The following is a 24,511-nucleotide window of genomic DNA, read 5'->3' as shown; positions in this document are numbered from 1 at the left end:
TAATGCTAAAAACGCTTCGTTGGCATTGCGATGATAAGTATTAGTAATAGCCTCTTCAATTCTTTCTTTCGATGCGGGAAACCACTTCAATATCCATCATTATTATTAGTAAACTAAATGTTTATTAATGACGTCACAGAGAAGTTATACCAAATACACAAACATAACCTCAATGACAACCTCAAATGTCAAAAAATTATATTAAAATAAATATTTTAATAATATCAATCTTTTTAATCTTATTATGTCATAATAATTATATTCATTATGTATTTTAAATTATTATATAAAATACAATGTAGTTATAAAATATTTAATACCTGTTCATTTTTTTTCTATAATACCTGTCAAATTGTTGTAAAGTTGGCAAAATTAACAGGGAGTTTTGTTTTATCATGTTTTGAAGTAAATATGTCACATTGACGTTTGAGCTTTCGTTATTCAAAAAGAAAAGGTGCATAAAAAGTGTTGTGGGGTGTTTATTTGCCATTTACTTACCTAAAAAAGGTATTTTATTCTATTTAGTTACTTTGTAGCACGTTTTTATAACAGATATGTACTTCGTCAAAATCGTATTTATCTAAAAATTTATTAGTATTTTAACCTCAACTAATTAGTTACTGACAATGTTACTAAAAATCATGAAAACAACATAAATTTTATAAGGGTCCTAGATAATACCAACAGAAACCCTAAATAATTTACATTGACAATTATAGAAAAAAAACGACTATAAAATTAAGTTCGTTGAACGTGGCGCCATCTATTGAGAATAAATTTTATTACATTATTTAAAATAAAATAAATTTGTTAATAATAAATTAAAATGCTCCAAACGCTTCGTTGGCATTGCGATGATAAGTATTATTAATAGCCTCTTCGATTCTTTCTTTCGATGCGGGAAACCATTTCAATATCCATCATTATGTGACAGGGAGGTTATACCAAATACACAAACATAACCTCAATGACAACCTCAAATGTCAAAAAATTATATTAAAATAAATATTATTTTAATAATATCAATCTTTTTAATCTTATTATGTCATAATAATTATATTTATTATGTATTTTGAATTATTATATAAATTAAAATGTAGTTATAAAATATTTAATATCTAAAATTAAATTCGTTGGACGTGGTGCCATCTATTGAGAATAAATTTTATTACATTAATTAAAATAAAATTAATTTGTTAATAATAAATTAAAATGCTCCAAACGCTTCGTTGGCATTGCGATGATAAGTATTATTAATAGCCTCTTCAATTCTTTCTTTCGATGCGGGAAACCATTTCAATAGATGAATCCATTTTTCTTTTTTCAGCCTTAATATTTGGCAATGAAATCGTGCTTTGTACGATCGTACATGAGGAATGCCATAAATCCCTTGTAATTCACCAAAAGATGCATTAGGTCCTAATATGGTTTGTTCGATCTCATTATTTCCATGTTTATCATAAACGAAGATTTCCCCCGCTCTTAGGAAATACATGCAAGCGTCTATGTCATCTTTTTCTACAATATACATCCCGGGTAAGAACTCATATGGTTCCACACAAGTCACTAATTGTCTTTGAAAGTCTTTATGTGTCTTTTTAAACAAACAATGATCCGATATAACTCTCCCGTATAATTCGGCCATGATTTTTTGTTTTAAATGATTTGGGCAATCGTTAATTAATTGTGGTAACCAAGAACCATAAGATCTTACCCATAATTCGGTGAAGTAGCCCCATACTTTGGTAGTTAATGAACGAGAAACATTCGTCATTCTCATGTATTGTAAAATATGTTTTGCCATCCTTTCATACTCGCTCATCATAAATTTATGCAAAACTATCATGTTTGCAAAAGCAATCGTTAAAAAGAGGGTGATAAATTGTCCGACGATGATAATAACAATCATAGCGTATAATTCCTTTGCAGTATTAGGTGACATATCATTAAATCCGGTTGATGTGAACATGTTTACAACGTGTTGGAAAGATAAAAGATATCCAAATTCCGGTTGGGTCACATAAAGCTGCTGAAACCCTTCTTGATTATTACCATAATTTAAAACGCACCCATCATTGGAGCATGCAACTAACCACCAAAAACAAGTGCTGAAGTGTATTATTATAAGTAAGATGTACATTAAGTTAAAACAACGTTGTACTCTGGTAATCGTAAGCCGTTTCCTCCCTGTATTGTAATATAAAAACATAAAAACGCATCTAAAACTTCTGTTGATAAAAAAAACCCGGAACCAATCCCGGTTTTGAAAATAAATGAAAATTAGTTCAAACGGAAAAGACGTAAAAACATCCAACCAAAAACCAGTTACGGACTTTAAGTACCTTTTCGCAATATAAGTATGGTTTGTTATTAAAATACCAGTTTCTTTTTCGTAATATGATAAATGAAAATTAATAAATATTTTAATCCAGTATATAATATCAACGAAATAAAGGATTTCGTAGAAAATACGTTTCGAATCAAACAGCGTCACTCGAATGATGACCAAAGATATTAATATTGATGACCAAACGGATAGGTGAACGTCAACAATATGATTAAAAATGTGGTACCAAGTAGCATTCATTTGAATTATTAGTCTTGATTTTCCTTTCTTCGCTAAATAAATTGATTCTTTTAGAACACTTTCCCTATGTTTATATCGCTGCACTGTCGACCGATATCCAAGTGATGACTTTGCGGGTAAAAATTCGTAACGGAGAATTTCAAATTTTTTCATTCTTGCTGAATATTTTGGATCCAAATCTAATAAACTAGTGAATCTGTAAAAAAAGAAGAAGAAGAGAAGAAAGAATCTGTCGAAATGTTGGTCTATGTTAGGAACTGTTATATAAGTTGAGTTGAGTTCACACAACAAAGACGATGCGCAGTAATGATATATTCTAGTGATGGAACGGATATCATATCTATCCGGCCATTATGGTTACAATTTCTGGTGTATTTCTGAAATGATACCCTATATTGCCACAAGATAAGTAAAAAGAGGATACTTTAATTAATAATTAATTGGCGATATTAGATTTATTAAAACTTCAAATGTTGTTTTGTCAAAAACTAAAATTTTTTTTCAAAAACCGTTTGGTTAAGTGATTTTTCAAAACGGTTTTTTGCATTAAAAAGAGGGTACTTTAATTAATAATTGGTGATATCTCCACAAGGATAATTCAAGAAATTAATTTTATAGCGAATTTTGAAAGTTATCGATGAAAGTTGCAACATCGAAAATGATATCAAAATTTCAAATATTGTTTTCTGAAAAACTAAATATTATTTTTCAAAACGGGTTAGTTCGTTGGAAAGAGAACACTTTTATTAACATTTTGGCAAATTTTCATACTCATATTCCAAAAAATTGATTTTATACTAATTTTTAAAACTTAATCGGTAAAAATTGCAAAATTCGAAAAAGTTCGATTATTTCAAAAAATTATTTCTCCAGAACTAAAAGTGATTTTTCAAAACGGTTTGTTGCATTAAAAAGAGGATACTTTAATTAATAATTGGTGATATTTTCACAAGGATCCTTCAAAAAAATAAATTTTATAGCGAATTTGGAATGTTATCAATCGAAATTGCAACATCGAAAATTTTATCAAAACTTCAAATATTGTTTTCTCAAAAACTAAAAATTATCTTTCAAAATGGGTTGGTTCATTGGAAAGAGGACACTTTTATTAACATTTTGGGAAATTTTCATACTCATATTCCAAAAAATTGATTTTATACTAATTTTTAAAACTTAATCGGTAAAAATTGCAAAATTCGAAAAAATACGATTATTTCAAAAATTTTTCTCTTAAGAACTAAAAGTGATTTTTCAAAACGGTTTATTGCATTAAAAAGAGCATACTTTAATTAATAATTGGTGATATTTCCACAAGGATTCTTCAAGAAATGAATTTTATAGCGAGTTTTGAAAGTTATCGATGAAAATTGCAACATCGAAAATTTTATCAAAACTTCAAATATTGTTTTCTCAAAAACTAAAAGTTATTTTTCAAAACAGGTTGGTTCATTGGAAAGAGGACACTTTTTTTAACACTTTGGGAAATTTTCATACTCATATTCCAAGGAATGGATTTTATACGAATTTATAAAACTTAATCAGCGAAAATTGCAAAATTCGAAAAAATTGTCGATCATTTCAAAAATTTATTTCTCAAAAACAAAAAGCGATTTTTCAAAACGGCTTGTTGCATTAAAAAGAGGATACTTTAATTAATAATTGGTGATATTTTCACAAGGATCCTTCAAAAAATAAATTTTATAGCGAATTTTGAATGTTATCAATCGAAATTGCAACATCGAAAATGTTATCAAAACTTCAAACATTGTTTTCTCAAAAACTAAAAATTATTTTTCAAAACGGGTTGGTTCATTGGAAAGAGCACACTTTTATTGACATTTTGGGAAATTTTCATACTCATATTCCAAAAAATTTATTTTATACTAATTTTTAAAACTTAATCGGTGAAAATTGTAAAATTCGAAAAAATACGATTATTTCAAAAAATTATTTCTCCAGAACTAAAGGTGATTTTTCAAAACGGTTTATTGCATTAAAAAGAGGACACTTTAATTAATAATTGGTGATATTTTCACAAGGATCCTTCAAAAAAATAAATTTTATAGCGAATTTTGAATGTTATCAATCGAAATTGCAACATCGAAAATTTTATGAAAACTTCAAATATTGCTTTCTCAAAAACTAAAAATTATCTTTCAAAACGGGTTGGTTCATTGGAAAGAGGACACTTTTATTAACATTTTGGGAAATTTTCATACTCATATTCCAAAAAATTGATTTTATACTAATTTTTAAAACTTAATCGGTGAAAATTGTAAAATTCGAAAAAATACGATTATTTCAAAAAATTATTTCCCCAGAACTAAAAATGATTTTTCAAAACGGTTTATTGCATTAAAAAGAGGATACTTTAATTAATAATTGGTGATATTTCCACAAGGATTCTTCAAGAAATAAATTTTATAGCGAATTTTGAATGTTATCAACATCGAAAATTTTATCAAAACTTCAAATATTGTTTTCTCAAAAACTAAAAGTTATTTTTCAAAACGGGTTGGTTCATTGGAAAGAGGACACTTTTATCAACACTTTGGGAAATTTTCATACTGTTATTAGAAGAAATAGATATTATACGAATTTTTAAAACTTAACCGGCAAAAATTGCAAAATTCGTAAAAATTGTCGTTCAAAAGCTAGTGCAACAATTCAGAGCTTATTGACCCTACGGATGGCTGCTCACACTCTAGTCCGGAAAAAATCGTAAATATCCACGCTGAATACCTTGAGAGGGTGTTTTCCTTCAGCAATGAGGCCCTGTTCTGCCCTCTCAACAAAAACACAATAGACAATTGGTACCAACACGCCTTTCTCAATTCGTCCGAAACACCTCAAGATGCTCTCATGCAGGAAGAAGAATACTTCGCACTTCTTAACAGAGGAACCAACACAGCCCCTGGATACGACAACATCTCAAGGGAAATCTTAAGGAAGCTGGATCTTGATATCCACGCCTACATAAGAAAAATTTACAACTTACCACCCAGCATTTCCCACAAGATTGGAAGACCTCTATTATCATATGCATCCCCAAGAAAGATTCTTCTCTATCCGACCCTGCGAACTACCGTCCTATCTCATTGCTACTCGTAATGGGGAAGCTTTTCGAAGTACACTTGAAGAACAAGCTGCTCGATGTTGTTGCAAGGAGGATTCCGTCATACCAATTTGGATTCCAACAAGGTAGATCTACATCTCATCCCTTGGCAGTGCTTGTTTCAAACTTCCAAGTCGCACGTTACCAAAAACAACAATCTGCCGCAGTCTTCCTGGATGTTCGGAAGGCATTCGACTCCGTATGGCACAGAGGTCTACTGTACAAGCTAGCTATGTTGAAAATCCCATCTTATCTCCTTAACCTGCTAAAAAAATTTCTTTCAGACCGCTCCTCATTGGTTAAAGTGAAAAACTACTACTCTCACAGTTTCACCGCTCAACAAGGTCTCCCTCAAGGCTCTCCCATCTCGCCAGCACTTTACAACGTCTACTGCCATGACATCTACAACGACAACCCAGACGTCTTCGATCCGATGTCTTACGCCCTACTTTATGCCGATGATACTCAATAAATTGCAATCAATACTAAGGCTGCAGACGCTCATCCAAAACATAGAGGAATGGCACCGAAAATGGCGTATCCTGATAAATCCTTCCAAAACCCATTTCTTCATCCCCTTCCTCCCTATTCGCGTTGCTCCTCCCACAATAATAATTCAATCTTCTCCTATCACAGCATCACCAACTTGCAACTACCTCGGCATTACCTTGGATAGAACCCTTAAATTCTCTGCCCACGCCATCAAAGTAAAAATGAAAGTCAAAAACCGCGCCAAACACTTCTACTCACTCTCATATATAGAGGTCGAGGAATATCCACCAAATGCGCTACTCACATATACACTTCAATATGCCGACCTATTATCGAATATGCCTCATTAATAATGACTGAAGCGCCGAGAGGATCACAGTACCATCTGGAAGTAGCAGAGAGTGCAGCCCTGAGAATTATCACTCGCATTAGACACCCTCACAACCCACTTTTCAACCCTTCCAACGAACTTCTTTACGACCTTACAAAGATTCCTCCTATAAACTTCCGTCTACAATCCTTATCCCTTAAAGCAAGTATGAACTTCTCCAAAAACGCCCTAAAAAATTTCATCATCACTCCCCTCTCCCTTACCCCCTGTCCCATAACACGGCTCACACTGCTTAAAAAAATAAGGCCTAACTGAGAAGACCTAAGTACAACCAAACTGAATTCAAAGTCACGGGCAGGAAGACTAAGGTCTATAGCCCTTTTGGACTCTTTTTTTATATTTGTTTTTATATATGTATTTCTTTTGGTATTTGTTATTATTTTTATATAAGTCCAAATAAATATTGTTTTCTTCTTCTTCTTGTCGTTCATTTCAAAAATTTATTCCTATAAAACTAGAAGCGATTTTTCAAAACAGCTTTTTGCATTAAAAAGAGGATACTTTAATTAATAATCGAAAGTGATAACAGCGGCAGTTCTGTTAGTAATGAAGGTGATGATGAATTACAAGCGAAGAGAAGAAAACTAGACGAAACTGCAACAAGAGATTTTATATATCGTATTGGGATTGTTACAATGAGGTTGGTAATGATAAACCTGATATCAATAAAATTGTATTAAATGAAAAAAGTCTTATTGGGGTTGAACTTGATTATTATCTGCAGCGTCCAACACCTAAAAGTGTGAATTCCTGCGAATGGTGGAAAACTAAGTAATAGGTTTTTAATATCTGGATACGGGATAATTGCCGGATATCCGTTCCACCACTAATATATTCCAAAATATAGATCCTACGTATCATAGTAAATGAAAATTACTTACCTATCTGATTGTATACCTAACAGGGTAGTATGAACATCTGTAGTAACAGTGATAGTCTGTCTAGTTGATCCATGTGGTAACAAACATCCAAAAACACCACCTGGACTTAAAATTGTCATCGTGTAATCAGCAATTTCCACATTAACCTGTCCTTTACAAACAATATAAAGAATATCGTTGATATCATTGTTACAAATAATGACAGAATCTTTTTTGTAATGAAATTCCTGGCAATGACGCGCTGTCATTCTAAGCAAACCTTGCGAAGCATCGTGGAAAATATCAGTCATCCTCAAGTACTTTTCGTACATAAATTGATAAAAATCGCTTCTTAAAACGGGATGTTTTTTCAAGATGATCACTGAAATATCGAAACCTTTCTTCATTTCCCATTGGTATTCATAATGACCAATAGCTTCTTGAATTAATTTATTGCTAATTCGATGGTATTTACAGAAACTCAAAAAAATGTTCATGTTGTGTTGATATTGAACTAGATTTTTATTCCCCCCAATCTAAAATAATATATCATATACAAATGCTTGAATTCAATAAGTTTACTTACCCAAATACTTGTTATTCGAGCCAAAACAAACCATTTCACTGCGAATAAAATCAAACTAAACCCGCACACCATCCACATGTATCTATCACTTAAAAAGCGATATGTCGCTGTTGATGTAGAACTAAATAAAGCGAAAGCGACGAAAAATGATACCAAAGTTGGAGTTTTTGCGTTGTATGCTTCGTTGTAATAAGGGTTAACAATCCAAGAATTATTAGGACAAGTAAATTGGTCGTTCAGATCCGAATCCGAACAAGTAAATCCTTCCAAAGCTAAAGCAGCCATTCCAATCACCAACAAAACAATCAACAAATATTTGCAATTTTCGTAAAAAAGGATTTTCCCCTGTTTAGCTTGCGCTTGTAAATAAGAAAATCCTCTCATCACTTTGTATAAAAGAAATGGTCTCGTGATCAACGTCATAATCAACAATGTATTCATACTCCTCGATTTTCCAAAGATTGTATTAACCTGTAGCGTATAAATCGGAAATAACCCAAACATATCCACAGAAAACGATGAGGTAAAATAATGTAGAGCTGTGTATAGCGGGTGGGTCACCAAAATTCCGATATCATTGTAATAACGAACATGCATTCTTATGTAAGTATCCACCAAAATATAAACGACAAAAACTAACTCGATATAACCATAAATGTGATGAATAAAACTTAGTTTTAATAAAGTTAGCGCATAAGCGACTTGAATAACAGCAACAACACATCGAAAAATTTCCCATCGCAAATAAAATGTAGACGTGGGTTCGAATGTTTTCCGTAAAAAAACGTGCCGAATAAATTTCCACCTTCCAATCACATTAAAAGTGTTATTAAATTCATTAATATCTTTTTCGGTCACATCTACATCATCGACACATTTGTACTCGAAAAACTCTCCTCTTCCTTGCGATCGCAAAGTGGGAACCATATCGGGTAAACGTCCTTTTCGTCGGGAAAGAACGGTTTCGTTATCTTCAAAATGTTTGGTTAGAATGTTCGTAAGTTGATGGTAATTATCACAATAATGCTCTAAAATTCGCAACAAAGGTTTACGCTTTATTTTAATCACTTCCAAATACGTAACCGACGCAACATGAAGAAACGTATCAATACCCATTAAAACCTCTAAAATCGGAAAACAAGCACCTCTAGTTACAGTGGTGCTTATTTCGTGGTATTTATCAGTTGGAATCGACGATTCTATTTTACAGTAACCGTTTAAAATGACGTGTAAAAACGTCGGTTTAGAATTTACGCGACACACGATCATATTTGGAGGGCAAATTTCAATACTTGATATTCCAGCAAGTTCTAGTAAAGTTCTATCGTTGCAACGACGAAATAATGGTACTAATTTCAAACAGTTTACGATTCTATTAGTTACTATTGTTGCTTTCAAGCTTGGTGGGAGGTGTTTTATCACGCTTTGTTGCCCGGTTACTTCGTAACCGTTACTATACATCCAATGACAATGTGTTGCTCTGAACATTGTTCTCGCTAATTCTTCAGGAAGATTGTTACGTTGGGCGAAAAATTTTAATGAATTTATTCGATCCTAAAAAATAAATATAGTTTCATTTAATTATTAATCATAAATCATTTACAACTAAACATAATAAGCAATGAAATGTTGGTGGTTATATTTTAGTAGATAGCTTTCATAACAACGCATTAAAAAATTTAGACAGTTAAGACGAAATTCTGGGAAAACCTAGAAATGTAAACTAAAGAAGCTGTTGCTAAAAAAAAAGAGAAGTTCTCCTTCAGTGTTATGAAACCAAATCGGCCGAGTTGTAATAAAAATTTTGATGATTAAGGCAGAAGAGGCAGATTAAAAAGAAATTGGTAGTTGCAGAAAATAAAGACCAGGGGATTGATAATAGAAGATAAAGACAGAAAATGGATAAATAGAGACATAGGAACTGGAAAAGCAAGAAAGGACCTAAATAGAGGCTGAAGAAATACTATTAATACTCGTACGAGACCGAATAAAGACTGGAAAAAGAAGGGAAAGATTTGAAGAAGAGGAAAGGAGTGGAAAGAGAAGAGAGACAATGAGTAGCGAGAAGGAAGACTGAAAAAAGACTGTAAAAGCAAAAGTAGGTCCAGGTAGAGAAGAAAAAGCCTAGAGAGATGTTGGTAATAGATGAAAAAGCTTGAAACTGAAAACAGACTGTCAAAGCAAATGATGAATGAAAGACATTGAGGAACGAAGAAGGAGACTGAAAAAGACTATTAAAGCAAAAAATAGGCCCAGGTAGAGGAGAACAAATCTTGCAAGGAGTTGGTAATGCATGAAATAACTTCAAAAGGCATTGAGTAGCGAATTGAGAGCCTGAAAAGAGCCTGTAAAAGCTAAAGTAGGTCCAGATACAGGAGAAGAAGCCTGGAGAGATGCTGCTAATAGATGAAAAAGCTTCAAGAAATACTGAAAGAACAAGACAGGCACTGAGCAGCGAGCAGGGAGACTGAAAACAGACTGTTAAAGCAAATAATGAATGAAAGACATTGAGCAGCGAAGAAGTTGACTGAAAAAGACTATTAAAGTAAGAATAGGCCCAGGTAGAGGAGAATAAATCTTGCAAAGAGTTGGTAATGCATGAAATAATTTCAAACGATTCTGAGCAGCGAATTGGGAGCCTGAAAAGAGACTGTAAAAACAAAAGTAAGTCCAGGTAGAGGAGAAGAAGCCTGTGGAGATGCTGGTAATAGATAAAAAGCTTCAATAAATACTGAGAGAACAAGACAGATACTGAGCAGCGAGCAGGGAGACTGAAAACATACTGTCAATGCAAATAATGAATGTAAGACATTGAGGAGCGGAGAAGGAGACTGAAAAAGACTATTAAAGCAAAAATAGGCCCAGGTAGAGGAGAACAAATCTTGCAAGGAGTTGGTAATGCATGAAATAACTTCAAAAGACACTGAGCAGCGAATTGAGAGCCTGAAAAGAGACTGTAAAAGCAAAAGTAGATCCAGATAGAGGAGAAGAAGCCTAGAGAGATGCTGCTAATAGATGATAAAGCTTCAAGAAATACTGAAAGAACAAGACAGACACTGAGCAGCGACCAGGGAGACTGAAAACAGACTGTCAAAGCAAATAATGAATGAAAGACATTGAGGAGCGAAGAAGGGGACTGAAAAAGACTATTAAAGCAAAAATAAGCCCAGGTAGAGGAGAACAAATCTTGCAAAGAGTTGATAATGCATGAAATAACTTCAAAAGGCATTGAGCAACGAATTGGGACCCTGAAAAGAAATTGTAAAAGCAAAAGCAGGTCCAGGTAGAGAAGAAGAAGCCTGGAGAGATGCTGGTAATAGATGAAAAAGCTTCAAGAAATACGTAAAGAATTAGAACAGATACCGAGCAGCGAAGAAAAAGACTGAAAAAGACTATTAAAGCAAAAATGGGCTCAGGTATAGGAGAGCAAATCTTGCAAAGTGTTGATAATGTATGAAAAAGCTTCAAAATATACTGAGCAGCGAGTTGGGAGCCTAAAAAGAGACAGTCAAAGTAAAAGTAGGTCCAGGTAGAGGAGAAGAAGCCTGGAGAGATGTTGGTAATAGAGGAAAAAGCTTCAAGAAATACTGAAAGAACAAGACAGACACGCAGCAGCGAGTAGGGAGACTGAAAACAGACTGTTAAAGCAAATAATGAATGAAAGACATTGAAGAGCGAAGAAGGGGACTGAAAAAGACTATTGAAGCAAAAATACGCTCAGGTAGAGGAGAGCAAATCTTGCAAAGAGTTGGCAATGCATGAAAAAGCTTCAAAAGATACTCAGCAGCGAGTTGGGAGCCTGAAAAGAGACTGTAAAAACATAAGTAAGTCCAAGTAGAGGAGAAGAAGCCTGTGGAGATGCTGGTAATAGATAAAAAGCTTCAAGAAATACTGAGAGAACAAGACAGATACTGAGCAGCGAGCAGGGAAACTGAAAACATATTGTCAAAGCAAATAATGAATGTGAGACATTGAGGAGCGAAGAAGGAGACTGAAAAAGACAATTAAAGCAAAAATAGGCCCAGGTGGAGGACAACAAATCTTGCAAAGAGTTGGTAATGCATAAAATAACTTAAAAAAATACTGAGTAGCGAATTGGGAGCCTGAAAAGAGACTGTAAAAGCAAACGTAGGTCCAGGTAGAGGAGAAGAAGCCTGGAGACAGGCTAGTCATAGATGAAAAAGCTTCAAGAAATACTGAAAGAACAAGACAGACACTGAGCAGCGAGCAGGGAGACTGAAAACAAACTGTTAAAGCAAATAATGAATGAAAGACATTGAGCAGCGAAGAAGTTGACTGAAAAAGGCTATTAAAGTAAGAATAGACTCAGGTAGAAAAGAGCAAATCTTGCAAAGACTTGGTAATGTATAAAAAAGCTTCAAAAAATACTAAGCAGCGAGTTGGGAGCCTGAAAACAGACTGTTAAAGCAAATAATGAATGAAAAACATTGAAGAGCGAAGAAGGGGACTGAAAAAGATTATTAAAGCAAAAATAGGCCCAGGTAGAGGAGAAGAAATCTTGCAAAGAGTTGGCAATGCATGAAATAACTTCAAAAGATACTGAGCAGCGAATTGGGAACCTGAAAGGAGACTGTAGAAGCAAAAGTAGGTCCAGGTAGAGGAGAAGAAGCCTGGAAAGATGCTGGTAATAGATGAAAAATCTTCGAGAAATACTGAAAGAACAAAATAGACACTGAGCAGGGAGACTGAAAACAGGCTGTCAAAGCAAATAATGAATGAAAGACATCGAGCAGCGAAACAGGAGACTGAAAAGGGACTATTAAAGCAAAAATAGGCTCAGGTAGAGGAGAGCAAATCTTCAAAAAGGTTGGTAATGCATGAAATAACTTCAAAAGGCACTGAGCAGCGAAGTGGGAGGCTGACAAGAGACTGTAAAAGCAAAAGAAACACCAAGCAGGTATGAAAAATATTATGCGATGAGAAGAGAGACTGAAAAGATACTATAAAAGCTAAAATAGGTCTATATTGAGGAGATAGTGTCTGGAATGAGATTGTCTATGAATGAAAAAGGTTGAAGAGATACCGCAAGGATAGAGAGACACTAAGCCACGACATGGGAGACTAGATAGAGACTGTAAAAGCTGTAGCAGGACGAAGCTACGGATCATTCGGCGAAGGTTGACGACAATCCAAGAAAGACCCAAGAATTAGAAGAATCCATTATGAATTCCACATGATATGGTGTAAAAATCGAAACGCAGATAAAAGCTTTGCAAAAAAAAATCATCTCTTGAGTATTCTAATATATTCGTTTTTTGCACAATGTGTGTGACAACCCTCTTTGTTCTTTTAACAAACTCATTAAAGTCCAAGAATTGAAGCCAAAACGAATCAAAACAACCTTGATATGAATAATCTAAATGCCTATAAATATATCATCAAAGTCGATCAATTAAGTTATCTAGTTGATAGTGTTCCCTTATAACACAGGGTGATTTTCAACCTGTACGCATAAACTTGGGGATCTATTCATCATAACAAATAATGAGGAATAGGTGAAGAAAATGGTAGCAAACGTTTTTTCGTTTCCTATATATCCATGAAATTTACTTTCAAATCAAGAATACATATAAGATTTTAAAATGATATCAAAGTAAGTATTCCAAGTGGTTTCCAATATTTTCTATACACAATTGGGCTCGATGAATCCATGACGTCTCACTAGCGAGGCCTAAACCAGGGTGTTGGCGGATTGTCTCGGCATATCATTCTTCATCTCGTGTAGGTATTCATTTGTGTAGGCAACTTTTGCAATCAGGAGGACGTGAGCAAACGATACACTGAAATGTATGTAAACATTTTTTTGCAGAAGATGAAATAAGTATGGTGGTATCAGTTCTAAACCGATGAGATAGTTTGGTGTTGCTGTGTAAGATGATTTCTGGAAGCAAATACTGTATGCTTTGGTGAGATGATATGATAGCCTAAACCAGTAGGTTGTATCTGATTTTGCAATTCTTGCTTAGTATTAACTTCGGTGACGTACACTACGCTTTTTAAGTAACCCCAAAAATAAAAATGAAGAGGATTGAGGTCGAGCGATCGAGATGATCAGGCCAATGGACTACCTCGACCTGTCCATCTTCCGAGAAGCACCTTATCTAGATATCTTACTACAATTTTCACCTATGTATTACCCATTATTTGCCATGAAGAATAAATCCCCAAGTTTATGCGTATAGGTTGCGAATCACCCTGTATAGTATAATGTTTTTGACTGATATCTAGATATCAATACTTACCCTAAAATCATATTGATGTTTTAATCTCATAACAGCACATGCTGACATTTCAGCAAAACAAAAACTTATTAAATAATATCCAATCGCACATACAATTTGTTCTAGTATCATATCGAGAATATTATAAGCATAAAATTCTTTCCATGCGGTAGCGAGTAAACTAGAAATAACGTAATGCAACGAGCTAATAAACGGCGAAGAATGTTTGCTATTTGAAGATTCGTTTAAAAACGCCTTTAAAATTTTATTATATAGGTACCAACCAATGTGCGAACACTCCCAAAAACAAACAATGCTATAAACGAATCCAGCGAGATAATAAATAGTTAAAGTGTATAAAAGTAAATATTTGATGATTCTTAAGTTAGTGTAATCTAACCAAACGTTTAATTGGGCGTTATGAACCAACTTGACTAATCTATACACTTTTAAGACACGGTTTAAATGAAGAAGATCAGTAGCTCTTGATGAATCAGTGATCATCCCTGCAAATAGTTCCAGGGGGATTGTTGCAAAAATATCGATCATAATCGTAATTTGTTTGCCTTTGTAAATTATGATATCGCGTATATTTGAAATGACTCTATCTTTAGTTCTTACGGCAGTCGATGCGTCGAGATATAAAGCAAAAAAATAAAACATATCCAAAGTGTAAAATAATCCGATTTGATGCATGGTCAATTGTCTTTTAAAAATGATGAAATAAGGAAGGTAAACGCTTTGAATGAAGACGACGATTAAAATGAGATTATCGCAAAACGTTTTGAAATTATTCCTCGGATCCAAAACGCAAGGAAATTCCGATTTTAAACAAATTGCTTTCACTTTTAATTCAACTTCATCGCTAAGAACGTAAAGATTAAGAAACTTGGAGAAGTGAAAAGGCACTATCGGGATTTCAGTTCCATCGTAAGTTCGTTTTCCTTGTTTTGCTAAATCCGCGATTAATCTCCATTCCGATTTAAACCATCTTATTGAAGTTTTCTTTTCTTCTTTTGATTTTAATTTGATTAATTCCTCGTGTTGTAAACTTCGAGCGATTTCCAATCTAGCATTTAACTTTTGCCATAAAAGCTTTGATATGTAAGGATACTTTACCATGCTGTAAGCTAAACTTTTTAATTCTAAAACTTGGATTTCGCAGTAAGTGGCGCATCTCAGATAACTGCTACTTTCAACACACATCAAACAACAAATTTCGCCGAGAACGGTTCCACTCGAAAATGAAATAACCGGCGAATTTTGATCGTCCATTGATAATAATTGAATCACCCCGCTGACAATGTATACGATTCTGTTTTTTAACTCGCCTTTTGTGTACAAAAATTCCCCAGCGGTGTAATATTGGCATTTCATTGAGAGGCATAAATTTCGATTAAAAATCGAATCGGTGTCGTTAAAGAAATGGGAGTGCCGAAAAAAGTCCCAAAAAGTATCCAAACTAACTTCTTTTTGTAAAGAAGCTGGAAGGCGATCGTAAAATGATTTCGGCATAGTTGATCTTCCGAGTCTTTTCTCCCAAAACGTGTTGTAAAAATTTACAACCAATTTTTTAACAGATAAAGGCATCTTCCATTTATCCAAAAGATTCTTAATCACGTATAATCGATACGAAAAATAATATTGGTCCGATATTTGTTTTATAAAAAGGGCGGTTAAGTTTGAATAAAAAATTATTTGTAGAACGCACGCAGTTAACATTGCTACAGTTACTAAAACAAATTCTTGGTATGTTACGCATGTTATTATTCCTAAAACATGAATTAAAAAAATAAACATATTTTTTTTAACACCAACACTTACCAGACCACGCATGATAAAAAATACTGCTCACAAAAGCATAACAAACCAGCCACATATTAACGGTTGATTCCCTATTGATGTAATGATGTGTTAATGAAGTTTTCCATTCTTCAAAATCGTACCAAATCCCGCTAAATACAATGCAATATAAAGAGTAAATAACAAAATGCAAAACTGTCATCAATAATAAATGATTTAAACCGGGTTCGTTGTTTGAGTTAATAAAAAACGCCAACACAGCAACTAATCTTAAAAAGACTTTTACTCTTGTAGTATCACTTGCGAATTCGTAATTCTCACCATAAGATATTTTCATTAATAAATAGTAAAGTTCGTAATAAGGAAGTAAACTGATCACGTCCAAAGTTAGTAAATAAGCATTTTTTGGGGTAAACGACTTTGTTTTTCTGAACTTCATAGCTCTACAAATTTTTTTTAAAGATTTAACTTCTTTTCATATTATTTTTTTACCTGTGTAATATAGACAACAAAGTATTAATAAAATAAATTCCTTCAAAAATGTAATAAATTGTAAAGGTTAAAGTACCGGGATCGGTTTCGTACAATAAAATATAAGCCACAAAGTTGCAATTAATTACGGTGCTTAACATAACTAAAATTTTCCACACCATGTTGAAAGGAAGGAAAATAATGCTTCTCCAGTTTCCGGTTTCTTCGAAATATTCGATTCTCTCCGATACAACGTCGGAATAATCTTTAATGGAAATGTGATATGGTTTTTGGCTGGAACTATCATGATAACCTTGTTTACGAATCATTTTTTATAACTTTGTGTTTGCGAACTTTTTGTGTCATTAATATTTGACAATTGTGCAAAAAGTAATAATAAGTTTGGAATGTAGTAACCATAGTTACGAAACTATTATGCACTTGCACTGTCCAACATAAATGCAACATACCTTAATAGTATTGGGTAGTTTTGAAAAGGAAAGGTTTTGCTTGGAAAAGGTGACGTCCTTGTGATAACTCTGAGTTTCCGTCTTAAGAGACGCACGGCTAAACCCGAATGTTTCTGGTTGTAGGTGTAGTGTTAGTTCTACTTTTCGTTTAATAAAAATATACCACAATCCAACGCTGATAGCACAATTGTATGTATAACACCTAGTAAATTCATACTAATTAGTTACTTATTTTTAACACCAAATTAAAGTAGATAATGTTTTGCAGCTTTTCCCGGTAGTCCAGTCTGCTGTATCCGGAAAGAAGACAACCGCACGCAAGAACCTTCAGCCGGTTAGCAGAAAATTTAATGGCTTTTTGGTCCTTTCCCAAACCACATGCAAAAACATACCAAAATGACCAGCACGAGGATGAAGTCAATGTGTTGGCTTCAGATGCGATAAATCCATCAAGATCTTGCAGAAAAATTGAACAAGACGTCTGACCCAAAAGCGAAAGAAAAATAAGTATAAACCATACAAAGCGGGGCTAACTCATCATTTACTTGCCGGAGATGTCAATCTAAGATTAAAATTTTGTAGACGATATTTAGAAAAATTAAATAATCTGCTGTTTGTTCAAAATGTCATCTAGACCGATGAAGCCTCTGAATGTTCAAAGAAGATTCGGGTTCAATTTTTTATAGGGGAATTTTGGCATATAGTATCTACCATAAAAACTTAAACTCAGGTAAATACCTCAATATATTAAGGTAGCACATTGAGCCTTTGGTCGACAATTTGCTATTAAATATGTCTCAAATGATATATTTTCAATATGACGGAGCACCAGCATATAATTCCAGAGTTGTTAGTGAATTTTTAAATACTACTTCAAACTTTGGCAATAATTGGAAACAATGTTTTCCATCATGGCATGGTTACCATCATATCAACATTAAGTTTTAAATACATACATAAGTTTTAGAAAGAACAAAAAAAAATGATACATTATGTTCCATCATAGTATGTATGATTATCACCATAGGAACATTAACTTTTAAATACATAGTTTTAGATAGAACAAAATGAATTTTTGTTAATTATTCAATAACTATAAGAAGTATACCCCACAAACTATATATATTTGTTATCAGAAGAAAATAACAAATTATTTTAGGTCATAGCCAACTATGGTTTCCATTTAAAAAGGTAAAGTTACTTCTAAAATCTTGAAAATAAAAGATGCGAAAAAAATTCTACCTACTCCACTGAATTCTTCGTAAAAAGTTGCTCTTAAAAAATCGATGATGAATGAGATATTCGCGATGGTCGTTTTTGCAAATTTTTCAGTTTTTGCCGATAGGGCGAACTTAGCAACTGCTTCATTTTCTGCAACAGCCAAGATCGCTGTGTCATCTGCGAATGTAACTGTTAAGTTTTTGGTGCCTGAGGAAGGTCGAATGTGTAGAGTAAGTACAGTGTTGGGCCAAGCACATTTCCTTGAAGAACTCCGGCTCGTCTTTCATGTAGTGGTGAATAAGCATTTTCGTATTTTACTCTAAAATATCGATCAGAAGGGTACAATTTTAATAGTTGACTATACGTTGATGGTAGTATTTGGTCTAATTTGTAATTTAAACCATCTAACCAGACTTTGTCAAAAGCTTGTGCAAGATCCAGAAATACGGCGGAGCAGACTTTATTTTCTTCCATTGCTATTTCGATAGTATTCCTTATTCTATGCACTTGGTCTATTGTTGCATGTTTATTCCGAAACCCAAATTGATGTGTTGGTATTAGGGCTTCTTCTTCCATGACAGGTTTTAGTCTTTTTAATAGTAATTTTTCAAGCAGTTTTGATAGTAAAGGTAATAATGATATTGGCCTATATGATGTAACATCTGTGGGAGGTTTACCAGGTTTTGGTATCATTATTATTTCAGCAATTTTCCATATGTTTGGGAAGTATTTCTATTTAAAAGCAGCATTAATTATGTGTAATAGTTTTGTAATCGCCAGTTTTGGTAGATGTTTCAATGTTTCTCCATTAATTAGGTCATAGCCTACTGATTTCTTTACATTTAGTTTTTGTATTTCATAATACAGTTCTTTCATTCTTACACATGGTATATTACTCTGCTGATCACTTTGAATTATGCGGGACACTATTTAGCATGGTTGTTAGACTGTCTGATGTAAAAGCTTCTTTCAGATGTTCAAATTAACTTTTTCTTGATTGCTCTTAGCCCAATTTCCATTATTATTTCGAATTGGAGGTGTATGTGTTTTTGGAACTTTAAGCTTTCTTGTTGCCTTCCACTGAAAATAATCAGTACTGGCATCGTCAGTAAGGTCTTTTAAGTAATTTTGAATATTATTTTCTTTGTGGCTATCTGTTAATGCTCTTAATTCAGCTGTTATTTTAGTTAATTTAGTTTTATTACTAGAAATTCTATTGGTTTGCCATTTCTTTCTTGCTTTCCGTTTTTCTGCAATTTTGTTTCTAATGAATTTAGGATAAATATTAGATTTAGGTTTTGGTGTTAAAATAGGTGTTGAGGCCCAGGCTGCGGTTTGTAAGTCTTTTAAGAACTTGTCTACTTCATTTTCAATGTCTTCGTTTGTTTTCATAAGAGCATTAAGATGAATTTTATTATCTAATATTTGTTGAAATAGATTCCAATTAATGAGTTTATTAGTTAGTGATAAAAAGGGTTGTTTGTTATTTTGTTATTTAGAGTAATAATTACTGGTGAGTGATCTGAGTCCAGCCCTAACTCTTCTTCTATGTTTACGAAGTTAAGCGATATATTTTTCGTAATAAAAAAATCAAGCAGGTCGAGAATTTTACTTCTATCTGTTGGCCAGTAAGTTGGCTTCCCAGTTTAAAGCACCTCACAATTTAGGGCCTCTATTGCATGGTTTAATTCTCTTCCTTTTGTATTTGTCAAGCGAGAATCTCAAGACATATGTTTTGTATTAAAGGCTCCTTCAAGTATAAATTTGTTTTCAAGATGTAATAGAATTTCCTGATAATGTTCTCTTTTGAGATTATGTCTCGGTGGTATGTACGTTGCTTCTACAGGTAATAAGCCATTAGCAGTTTGAACTTTTACCACTATAGTTTGGTGTTGTTCAGTACTAATTGTATTGTTCAAATAGTGGTCAACATTCCTTTTAATAATAATTGCACTTCCACCTCGATTGTAATGGTTGATGTTTATACACGATTCTCGTGTAAAGTGAGTTTCGGAGATAAGACATATATCAATATTGTTTTCTTTAAGTTTATTTCTTTATTAATGGTACCGTGTTTTGATGCTGTCGAAGACCATTGAAATTCCACAGCATTATTTTTAGTGCTTTTTAGACATTTTGATTCCTTTTTTGAATCGCTCCTTGGTTTAAATTGCTTTCAATGAAATCTAGACAAGCATATAATGTTTTTATTATTTTTTCTTGTTGAAGTATTTTTTCTAGTATTAGATCTAATTTACTGTCAGCCTTCTTATCGATAAATGTTCTTACAGTTTTCTCTGCAGTTTGACCACTTGCTTTTTCGGCATACGAGACGCCTGGCTTTATTTTATTTGAATTTACTGTTTTCTTATTCCTGATGGCTTGTAGTTCCTTAATCACAATGCATCCTCGGTAGTTCGCTGGATGATTTTCTCCACAGTTGAAACATTTAGCCGAGATTTCTTTGGCTATAGTGCATTCGCTGGTCCAGTGTTCACCAGCATATTTAACACATCTCGAATTTTTGTGGCAGTAAGTTTTGGTTTGGCTCCAATCTTGACACCTTTTGCACTGGGGCATTTGTTTTGGCTTTCTGTACTCTTTGATTTTGACACGCATTCCTAATATGTTTGTTATTTCATAGATTCTTTTTACATCCTCTGACGGTGCAAAATCCAAGATGTATAAAGGAAGAGGCTCTTGTGTTTTGTATTTTGTGTGTTTTAGATCATCTTTGATATCATTAACATCACAGCTTTTATGCATCTTTTTAGCGACCACTTTCAGATTTCTGGTTTGCTTATTTTCATAAGTTGACCAGGACAAATTCTTTTCAGTAAGCATCTTTGATGCTTCTCTGTACTTTTCTTCCGAATTAAGATTCAGTTTTACTGTGCCGTTATTTAGCGCATGTGTTTAAAATCCCTCTTTAATTACGCTTTTAAGTAATTTATAAATGTCATCATATTGTTTGACATTATAAATTAATATTGGTGGGGGTTGTAATACCTTTGCTTTGCTTTTTACGCCAGATTGTACGAGTTGCTTTTCAGGTTTGCTTTCAATTTCCGAAGACAGCTTAGATGGCGAGATTTCAGTTTTTACGGTTGTTGTTTCTTTTAGCTTGTTTTATTATCCAGTCAGTCTCCAAAGCTAACTCATCTTCGTCTGTGATATACACCACTTTAGTGGTTACTGGAGGGTTAAGATTTTGTTGGGTTTTTAGACCTTCTATTAATGCCTCTCAGGTCATCTATTTGTTTCTGAAGAGTCGCTTAATCTTTAGTGCGTTGCTCCTTTATGATTCTAGGTATTGTATTAGTTCTAGTGATAGTACTAGTGCAAAGCTAGAACTAACACAAGACCTAGAACTAGAAACATTCTGATTTAGCCGCACGTCTTTCAAGACGGCTAAACCCGAATGATTCTAGTTCTAGGTCTTGTGTTAGTTCAATAAAAATATGCAACATAGTGATATCTTATCTTAACTAGCACTACCTACCACTGTCACTAGAACTAACATTACTCCTACAACCAAAAACATTCAGACATGTTACACTTTATATGAGACAAAGTAAGTAAGTACGCCCTCGTTTCTATGGAAATATATTTTTGTATATTACATCTTAAGTAAAATTCACTATATTTTCAACTCAAGAATTGTATATTTTACAATTTAAAAAATGGACTAATTCTTTCTATAAACTTTTTAGTACATTATCTGCTTCTCTAAATCCCGATTGGATAGCTCCATGAACTGTGCTGAAATGATCAAGCGAAGTTGCTTCACCTGCGAAAAAGATCACATCTTTTCCATATTGATCTTGTAAAGGTTCCCCTAAATGCTTATTGCTGGGTTGTTTCCTCGACTCGATCGTTTGATATGAATACGTGCCCAAAAAGTGTTCGTTAGTGTACCATTTCGATCTAAAAATTTATATGTTCAAATTATTATATTAATGTATTAAACGCATTTAAGGCACCTTAATATGTTAATCGGCTTTGGGATATCAAATTTATGCCCAAAAAATTGATTCATCGCAAATTGAATGCCATCCATTAAATCTTCTTCGCTTAAATTTTCTATGAAAGGTATGGTTTGTCCGTCAAACCAAAGATAAAGTAAATTCGGGTTATAATCAACGGATAAAATTGCGGCTAAATCGGTAATCCAAGGAACTCCTTCATCCGTTGTAAAATTCTTTAATGATTTTCGTAAATTTTTGTCCCAAATTAAATCTAATACATCGAATTTTCGGTGTTTATTAAACCAATCGTTTGAGTATTCCAAAAAAACCTTTGCAACTCCCCCAATTCCTAATGATTTAATAGCTCTTTGCTTGTGGTCTGGTAAATCCGGATGAAACATATTCATTTTTGCTTTTAAAACCCCTAAAGATGGTGTGAAAATTACTCGTTTTGCTTTGTATTCGGTTGAATCGTTGCAATAAATTTTTACAATACCCTCGCTATTATTACTTTTTATTTTTATAACATTTTTACTTAATAAAATCTTTTTTTCAGGTTCAAAGTTATCCGAACCATAAGGCGCTTTATTTAATAACACGTTTAAGATCGTTTTATAACCTTTTCCTTTCCAATTATAATTATTTTCGTCGCAATCTTCGTTATCGGAACGAGCGGAAGGTTGATTCCAATCAAAAGCACTTAAACCAGCTATATAATTGTGCATAAGATTCTCTAACATATCTTCTAATAAATTCGGAAATTCTTCCGGTACCTTTAAATCGGAAGTTAAGTTTTTAAATTTTTCCGTTGCAAATTCAGCCACTGTTAGTTCTTCTTGAATATCTTGACATTTTAATATTTCCATAGAGATTTCTTGGAATTTAACAATTAAATCGTTGGGTATTTCTTTCCGGTTCGAATAGCAGTAATTTATGAGTGAAAAATTACTTTTTGTTATCAATCCAAAGTCGTTAGCTAATTTGTATCCTATATGTTTGCTTCCATGAACCCATTGTGCACCTAAATCGACGACATTTTCGCCGAATTCCACAGTGTTGATTCGCCCACCAATTCTATTTTCAGCTTCAAGAATTATAACATCCGTTTTATTTTTGGCTAATACAGAAAATGCTGCTATTCCGGAAGCCCCGGCTCCTATTATAATTACTTCATGAGTTGAATTAGATAAGGAGCAAAAACTTGATGGGAACAAAAATTGAAAAAAAATAAATAAAATAAAACTTAATGGTGAGGACATTTTTTGGATATAACTATGTTTTTGAGAGCAATTTCGATTTATATAAGAGAATTTTAAAAAATCTATAAATGAGATTATTTATCAAAGGAACTTGGACTTAGATTAATTTGTTAGAACGTTAGAAATTTGTTTATAAACAATTTATCTTTTAAAATAAAGAATTATTCGGATTAAATTCAATAAAATATTATCGCTTTTGGTTATATTTAGATTACAAAAATAATTTTAACAATTTTTATTAATTAATTTAAAAAATTCATATAAAATTAATTTTTAACATCTCCTATTTCCGCTTATTTCTTTCTTAGCGATACACCAAGCATTGATCTTTCTATTTTACGCTGTGTTGTTCTAAGCCTGTTGGCAGATGTTATGGTCAAAGCAGTTAGGTCATGACCAGCAGCACGCACTAATTTGCTCTTAAACACACCTCTGAGTTTACAATATACTGCCCATGAGAGGATTATTCTCCTCCTTAGTTCGTCTGGTTGTTTCTTGTGATTTTAATTTCATGGCCAAGACAGGTGCTAGATCCACTAGTTCAATTTCCTTTCCTTCCATCACAATGTTTTCACTGGGAACCAGGTTGGTCATAAATTTAATATATATAAGATAACCAACCGATGGATGGTATGGAAATGCACATACTTCCTTCAGCTCACGCAGCATCAATTTAATGTCAGCGAAATTATCAGCTTAATATCATCCGCAAAACATAAGTTTGTTAGTCTTCGACCGTCAATGTTTATGCCTTTATTCTCCCAGTCATGTAGTCTTGAATGCATATTCCAGAGTTGTGATAAACAGGTTAGGAGACATCGCATTACCCTGCCTTCTGTAGATGATGTAAATTAGCTATGAGTATCGATTATCGACGCGGCATTTTTTTAATGCTTCTACGAATGCGCCCATCTCAACGGTATCAAAGGCCTTCTGATAGTCAACAAAAGCCAGCACCAATGGCCTGTTGTTTTCGATCGATTTTTTGATCAACACTCTGATAGCCTGCCTCGTTGGTTCCAAATCTGCCTGAAAAAAGCCCGCCT

At 33.4% G+C, this 24,511-nt stretch overlaps 2 protein-coding genes across 2 annotated transcripts; both read right to left on the bottom strand.

The window, feature by feature from the left end:
- Positions 1-1,129: 1,129 nt before the first annotated feature.
- LOC111423992 (uncharacterized) lies at positions 1,130-16,901 on the bottom strand. Its single transcript, XM_023057379.2, has 6 exons — positions 16,569-16,901; positions 16,098-16,519; positions 14,295-16,045; positions 8,032-9,585; positions 7,467-7,981; positions 1,130-2,783 (listed from the first exon to the last, which is right to left on the bottom strand). The coding sequence occupies exons 1-6, from the start codon at positions 16,874-16,876 to the stop codon at positions 1,208-1,210; spliced, it is 6,126 nt and encodes a 2,041-aa protein (XP_022913147.2). The 5' UTR covers positions 16,877-16,901; the 3' UTR covers positions 1,130-1,207.
- A 4,967-nt stretch (positions 16,902-21,868) lies between these two features.
- On the bottom strand, positions 21,869-23,465 carry LOC111423989 (uncharacterized). The gene is made up of 2 exons (XM_023057377.2): positions 22,222-23,465; positions 21,869-22,165 (listed from the first exon to the last, which is right to left on the bottom strand). The coding sequence occupies exons 1-2, from the start codon at positions 23,463-23,465 to the stop codon at positions 21,937-21,939; spliced, it is 1,473 nt and encodes a 490-aa protein (XP_022913145.2). The 3' UTR covers positions 21,869-21,936.
- Between the last annotated feature and the right edge of the window lie 1,046 nt (positions 23,466-24,511).

Source organism: Onthophagus taurus, chromosome 3, assembly GCF_036711975.1.
Source record: "Onthophagus taurus isolate NC chromosome 3, IU_Otau_3.0, whole genome shotgun sequence".
Taxonomy (NCBI): domain Eukaryota; kingdom Metazoa; phylum Arthropoda; class Insecta; order Coleoptera; family Scarabaeidae; genus Onthophagus; species Onthophagus taurus.
This window is presented reverse-complemented; position numbering and strand designations above follow the sequence as displayed.